Source organism: Gavialis gangeticus, unplaced genomic scaffold (assembly GCF_001723915.1).
Source record: "Gavialis gangeticus isolate Ggan-Ray unplaced genomic scaffold, GavGan_comp1, whole genome shotgun sequence".
Lineage (NCBI taxonomy): Eukaryota > Metazoa > Chordata > Crocodylia > Gavialidae > Gavialis > Gavialis gangeticus.
Genome location: NW_017729018.1, coordinates 8,528,866 through 8,535,644, shown reverse-complemented (window position 1 = coordinate 8,535,644; position 6,779 = coordinate 8,528,866). Strand labels below are relative to the sequence as shown.

Sequence of the window (6,779 nt, the reverse complement as noted above, 5' to 3'; positions counted from 1 at the left end):
GCTCACTCACTTTCGCCTCTACCAGCTCCGCCGCCATCTTGTTTCCAGCGTCCACCGCGCCGGGAGCCGCCGCCGGGTCACGTGAGCGGCGGGGCGGGGCGGGGCGAGGGGGGCAGGCGCGGCCAATCAGAGCGCGCCCTCGCAGCCTCCCTCCCACCCCAGCCGCGGGCGCAGGCGCAGTGCAGCCACCCGCCGGCGCCACCTGCAGCCAGAACCCCGCCCCCTCCGCCTCTGACAGCCGCGGGCTCTTAAAGGGGCCGAGCGCGGTGTGGGGACAGGGAGGGAGTGGGTCTTACACCCAGTCCACGTGCAGCCAGGGGTGGAAGGAGCATCCTCCGCAGTAAAGTGCTGTGACTTCTTTACCGTATTCGGGGTATGATATAAGTCCTCAGGTTCAGGGTGAATGCAAAGGGATTTACCTTTTGAATTGCTCCCAACCCTGTGGGTTCATCAGTGCAGCTTGTCATTTGAGGGAACAAGGCCAAATCCTGCTCGCTTGACATGTGCGAGCTGCCTGTTGGGCTCCAGAGATGATCCGACTTGCGGGAGAAAGGGAGTTGGGATCATTAGCTACGATGGGCTGGATTTCTGTAATTAATGGGAGTACACAGCTACACCCATCCACACCCACATGCACCCATACCTGCATCCCCCCATCCACCCACACCCCTACGCACATGCCCACCCCCCATACCCACACCTACCAACCCACCCAGACCCACCCACACCACCCTACTTACCACCTGGGGCCTGGGCTTTGACCCTCTGAAGTGTCTTGTGGGATTATGATCTTCCATTTCTACCCAGGAAATGAAACTTTCATTTCTACCCAGAGCTTTTCCAATCTTTTCTCTGATGCCCGATGAAGGGTGTGTGTGCCCGAAAGCTTGCAATTCGAGAAACTTTTGCAAAAATCTAGCTGGTCTAATAAGAGGTATCTCCTCTACCATGAGTCCTGAACCGAAGTGCCTTGTGGGAGCATCCCATAAACTTGGCAGATTCCCAGGGAGGCCAGAGCTGTCCTCACCCCAGCCTTGTGCGTCCTGGCTGTGCCCGTGACTGACTGCATGGCAGATCAGCTCCATAGGAGCTTCGTATCCTGGCCCTGCAATGAGGCCCAGGCTAATCTGAGCCTGTATCTTTCCCTTGAAGATTTTCCATAGTAGCTGGGAGGAGGAGGAGAAGATCCCACCGTTGCCCACCATGGTTGTCCAAGGAAAACCTTCCAGTCTCCGCCTATCCCTGGTAAGTGGAACCGGCTCTGTAAGGGCTGATGAGGGGAGGAAGGGTAATACGCAGCTGCTGCTATCTCCTCCCTTCCAGTGGGGATTTGTACTTTGAAGTCCTCCCACATACACCCATGGCTCAGGAAGGTCTGACCCAGCCCCCTGGGGCAGAGCCTGGAAAGAAGAAAGGGTCCATGGACCTGCCTCTGCTCCAGCTGACACACCCTGAGCTTTGGCACCAGGGATGTTAATGAGCCTTACCCATATTGCAAGATGGAAACAGACACAAAGCAAAGGAGGTCCTGTGACTCAGCTGGAGTTGCAGTCAGGAAGATGCTAAATTTAGATCCTCAGATATGCCCTCTCAAGCTCTGCTAGCTGGCATTGTCCTGACTTTCTGGGACTTGCTGTCCTGGTGGTGAAGGCATTAGCACCGGTGACCCCAGAGTTTCAAAAATCATGAGTGTGACCCTCAAACATCTTGTGATCGTCTGAATAAACATGAGTTTAAAAAACCGCCGAACTTCACGGGGCTGTCGGCATTAGCTTCAAGGGGCTGAAGTGCTTTGGTGGTGTGGTTATGTCACTGTATATAACAGTAACAACTACAGGCAGAGATACAAGTTTTTGCATAACACTTCACACTCACAGCTCTGCCATGGCAGCAAAACCCCTATTAGATAAAATATGGGGGGTGCAGGAAATAGATAGATAGATATTTTATCTATCTGTCTTCAAAGTTGGTTGGCCTTGATTTAAATATATTAACAAAATAAGCAAACAGAACCCTCCAAAAACCCAAAGAGAAGTATAAAATTGCACAAGTCTTTTATTTCTTTTCCCTTTAGGAAACTTTCTCTTGAGCATAATTTGAAGGCAGACTTCAAATGTATATATTTGCTTCAAAAGGTTTGTATTCCAACACAGCCTTGCCAATCCTATGCAAGCAAAAATCATCATTCAAGACCCAAAATACCATAAGAGTAGCTAAAAATGTTGTAAAACTATTTGGGGCTCTTTTTTTTCCTTCTCATTTTGATTTCTACATGTTAAGGTACAATCAGTTAATATTTTTAGTCTTTTATAACACTAGAACTAGAAACTTCTTTTTAAAAATGAAAGATGAGATTCTCAAGTAATCCTTTGTTTCCAGGGGCAGGAATTAAAAGGCATGATCAATATTTTGTGATCCTAGGATAAAACAGTAAGAGCTGGCAACCCAGTAACCTAGGCAAAGGTGATATCTAGTATTTGTTGGTCAAGATTTTCACAAAGTTTGATTCCTACATCCATATTTGGCACCTCAATAAATAAACTGATTTTCAAAGTAGGGTAAGAGTGATTTTTGTAACCCTGATAGTCCAGAAATTATGCAAGAGGCAAGGTTTTCTTTGGGTGATATCTTCCATTGGTCAAACTACGTAGTTGGGATAAAGTTAGACAAACTTTTGGATGCAAGACGTTCTTCCTTAGATCTCACAGATTTTCGGAAGTACTGGGTAGTTTCTACTATAATCTTTCAAAACTCAAGTAACCAACATGGGCCCCAATTCTGTGATGAGATAACAGACGTAGTTTACAGTAGGCACATCAGTGGGCTTAGAAACTTCTGCAAAGGAATAGGGCCTCAAATCCCTTTTCGTAATTTTTGGACTTGAGGACTGCTTGGGGAGGGGATTTTTCTGAGGGACAAAGTAGCAAAACCACTATGAAAATCAACAGGAGTTGTGCAGCTAAGGACTATTTGTGCCTTTCAAAAGATCACTGGAAACAATGTTGTAAGTGTTGAAGTGACTTAGGAACCTTAGGCTAAAAATGGAGACCAGTTTATCTTGGAGCTGATTGGCCCAGGCTTTAACTCTGCATAAAAACAGGCAGCAGGCTCAGTCCTTAAGGCATGCAGCCTTAATGGCAATTAATTCAATTAGCCCCAACTGCCTTGGGAAAAGGTGTTATCTCCATTCTTCACAGGTACTTGGGGTGGGACAATGAGCTTGTATTGCTGTAGGATCCCAGCACAGAAGGCTTGGGGCAGATGGGGAATCCTGTGATCTGTTTTTCAAGTCACCTGTGCATTTAAGAGAATAATTTTCTCCGGTTATGTGCCCCCTTGCCTTAAAAATTTGAAGCCGGAGTCTCACTACTACCCTTCAGAACTAGATTTGTAAAGACATAAAGATCCACATAGATGCCAAGTGGAAATTAAAAAAACCACCACCCAAAAAACACATTAGTGTCAATGGAAGTCAGATGACTCAACCCAGATCTTCCGACTGTTTGGACCCCTAAGATCCGCTGAAATCAAGGAGTGGTAAGTGCTTAAGTAGAATAAGGGTGTAGGTTGTAGCCATGTTGGTCTACGAACATAGGCAGACCAGGTTCTTTGCATGATTCTGATATCTTTTATTAGACCAACTTAAATAGTTTCCAACTATTAAATAGTTGGTCTAATAAAGGATATCAGATTCACCTAAAGAACCTTGTTCGCCAAATAGAATAATAAAATAGAATAATAAATAATACCTAGGAGGATCTGGGGAGCAAGTGTATTTTTAAAGTGCCATTTAGTGCCCATCTACAAGTCTAGGTGTCTAAATGTATTGACTAGGCTGGCTTCAAGAGACTTGGTTATTTTGGAAAACGTGACCTAGGCACTTTTGAAAAATATTTCTCTTTGACCATGGCCACAGTTGTTTCCAGAATTAGCCATTTTTGCTGTTGTTCTTTGTTGAAAGAAAATGGAGATTGTGTTTACTTTTGGAAAGTATATCAGCAGACAAGGTTCTTTGGGTGAATCTGATATCTTTTACTAGACCAGCTTAAATAGTTGGAAAACAATTTTTAAGCAAGCTTTCGGGTTCAAAAACCCTTTGTCAGGCTGAGGAAGTTCAGCAGTTGGTGCGTGCTCTTCCTAGATGGAACGAAAAGTAAAGAAGCAAGAGGCTGTACAATATATGGAAAGTACTATTGTATACAATTGCATATGGAAAGTATATTGTACACTCTTGGAAAACCATGTTGTTTCACTCTCCCATTTATATGTATGAGTTATGGAAGAGTGAAAAAATACACTTTTCCAAGAACGAACAAAATCCACATTTTTACTACAGTACCATTAGTCTGTGAATCTTCTGGCTCTTTACATTGCAAAATGCATCCAGCCAATTGCACAGCTCTAAAATAGAGGGATTCCCTCCTGACTGCACCTGTCAATCAGTCAATGTTTTGAAATGATGAGGATTAATCACCCTTGTAAAATGTAACCTTTTATTTAGTTACTCGCTGTCTCCTACATGCAAGCTCGGGTAGTCTTCTGGAACAGATTTCATCAACATTCAGGCTGGAAGGGGCCTCGGAAGATCATCGAGTCCAGCCCCCTGCCTGAGGGGCAGGAAGTCAGCTGGGGTCAAAGGTTCCCAGCAAGATAAGCATCCAAATTTCTCTTGAAGGTGGTCAATGTAGGTGCTTGAACCACTTCCGATGGCAGGCTATTCCAGACCTTGGGGGCTTGGACAGTAAAGAAATTCTTCCTTATGTCTAGCCTGAAACGGTCTTGCAGTAGTTTATAACCATTTGACTTCGTCATCCCTTGGGGCGTTCTTGTGAACAAACGTTCCCCCAGATACTGGTGGTCACCCCTGATAAACTTATAGGTAGCCAACAGATCACCCTTGAGCCTGCGCTTTTCCAGGCTAAAGAGCCCCATGGCTCTCAGCCTGTCATTGTATGGTCTGTTTTCCTGACCTCGGATCAAGTGCGTGGCTCTTCTCTGGACTCTCTCAAGCTTCTCCACATCCTTTTTGAATTGTGGAGCCCAAAACTGGATGCAGTACTCCAGCTGCAGCCTCACCAAGGCCGAGTACAAGGGGAGAATGACATCCTGGGATTTGCTTGAGAAGCATCTATGGATGCAAGCCAGCGTTTTGGTCGCTTTAGTAGCCGCAGCATCGCACTGAAGGCTCATGTTCATCTTGTGGTCAATGATGACCCCCCAAGTCTCTTTCTTCAAGTAGCACTGCCGAGCCTATAAGGATGCTGCAGGTTTTTCCTCCCAAGGTGGAGAACCTTGCATTTTTCAGTGTTAAACACTGAAAGTCTCTGTACCTGGAGTTACTGAGGAATAATTGATCAGAGGGCTGTTCTCAGTGTAAGTGGTCCATTGGGTTAATATGAGCCACTCCATGTTCTGGAGCCAGTGGCACACAAAGGAGTGATGTGGCCTTTGATGCAAACTGGGTGAAGGACATTTCCATGCTTCTAGCTGAGATCCAGTGCAGTGAGATAACAGCCCTCTGGCTACTTCCACCTTTCCTTTTTTGTGTTCTTGTGACAAGGTATTTAGAAGAAGTCACAGATTTGCTGGAATCTGATAGGGCTGCACTGTGTTTCATTATCCCTGTTTTACAGAAGAGGAAACTGGGACATGGGGCAGTCTACTGGCTTATCTGTGGCAAGTAGGCCAATGGCAAAGTGGGGAATCAACTCTGGGTCTCCCAAGGCCTGGCCCAGTACTTTGTCTGTAGATGTCTGTAGTTATCATTGAAGAATAGGGCTGGAAGGAACTGCAGGAGGTCACCTAGTCCAACCTGCTTCTCAAGGCAGGATCATCCCTGTTTAAATCATCCCAGCCTCATGCTTGCCTAACTTTCCCTATTAGTTAACAGTTTGGGTACTGGAAATAGCCGCATTAGCACAGCATTACATGCAGAATAATTCACATCTCAGCAGAGTACATTAGTCTGTGGTGAGCTTGATGCTAATGAAGCTGTCCTGCTTCTGGTTCTTGAGCTGGCTTGGGCATCTCTCCATGGCTCTGTGTTGCTCATATGCTCCAAGGGCAGATTTTCCAAAGTGCTTGGCATCTTTGACCTGCTCTTGGAAATCTTGTTGGTCCCCTGGGCATGTGAATGGTAGTGGGTCTCTTCTGCAAACTGCAAGGAGCTCAGCACTCTGGCAGGTAGGCCTCCCCCAGATAAGCCGAGAGGGTCAACGGTAGTAAGTGAACAAATGTTTGAAAGAGACTTCAGACCATGTTGTGCCCTTTGCAAGTTCACAAACTCACTGTGGGGGAGTCAGTTTGTGCAGCTGTGATCTAGCTGGAGGAGGAGGAAAAAGAGAGAGACTTAAACTGGCTTGTGCTCTCTGTTATGCAGGTGGAATGCAGGCGTTTGATCACAGGGCGAGAGGAGGAGGGCTGCAGAGTCTGTATGAGGAGAGTTACTCATCTGATCCCCCTTTCTGCTGCAAGAGAAGCCCTAGGGCTGGGGTTTGTGGCATGCTGAGAATGTGCATCTTCTGCGCAAGCTTCAGGCAGCCTGGCTCAGCGTGTTGCTTCCACTGCAGCACAGTGCCCCTGCTAGGAACACCTGGTGCTCCAGACCCTGCACGGACCACACTTCCATTGAAGTCCCTGGAAGTTTTATTTACAGCAGAGTTGCAGATCTGACTACTAGGGGCCCAGTTCTCCTCTTGCAAAGGTTTTACACCAGTGACTGAAAGAATAGCCCCCCCATCCCACTGCTGCTGGGAAAGACAGATTTCCAGGAGCCTTCC

The 6,779-nt window shown here is 46.5% G+C and overlaps 1 protein-coding gene across 3 annotated transcripts in view; it reads right to left on the bottom strand.

Moving 5' to 3' along the window:
• Positions 1 to 93, bottom strand: part of PIAS4 (protein inhibitor of activated STAT 4) — a 55,727-nt gene extending 55,634 nt beyond the window's left edge. For all 3 annotated transcript variants that reach the window (XM_019513383.1, XM_019513384.1, XM_019513385.1), the window contains exon 1: positions 11 to 93. In XM_019513383.1, coding sequence (XP_019368928.1) covers positions 11 to 37 — 27 coding nt within the window. In that variant the 5' untranslated portion in view covers positions 38 to 93. The remainder of the gene's footprint in view (positions 1 to 10) is intronic.
• Positions 94 to 6,779: the final 6,686 nt, after the last annotated feature.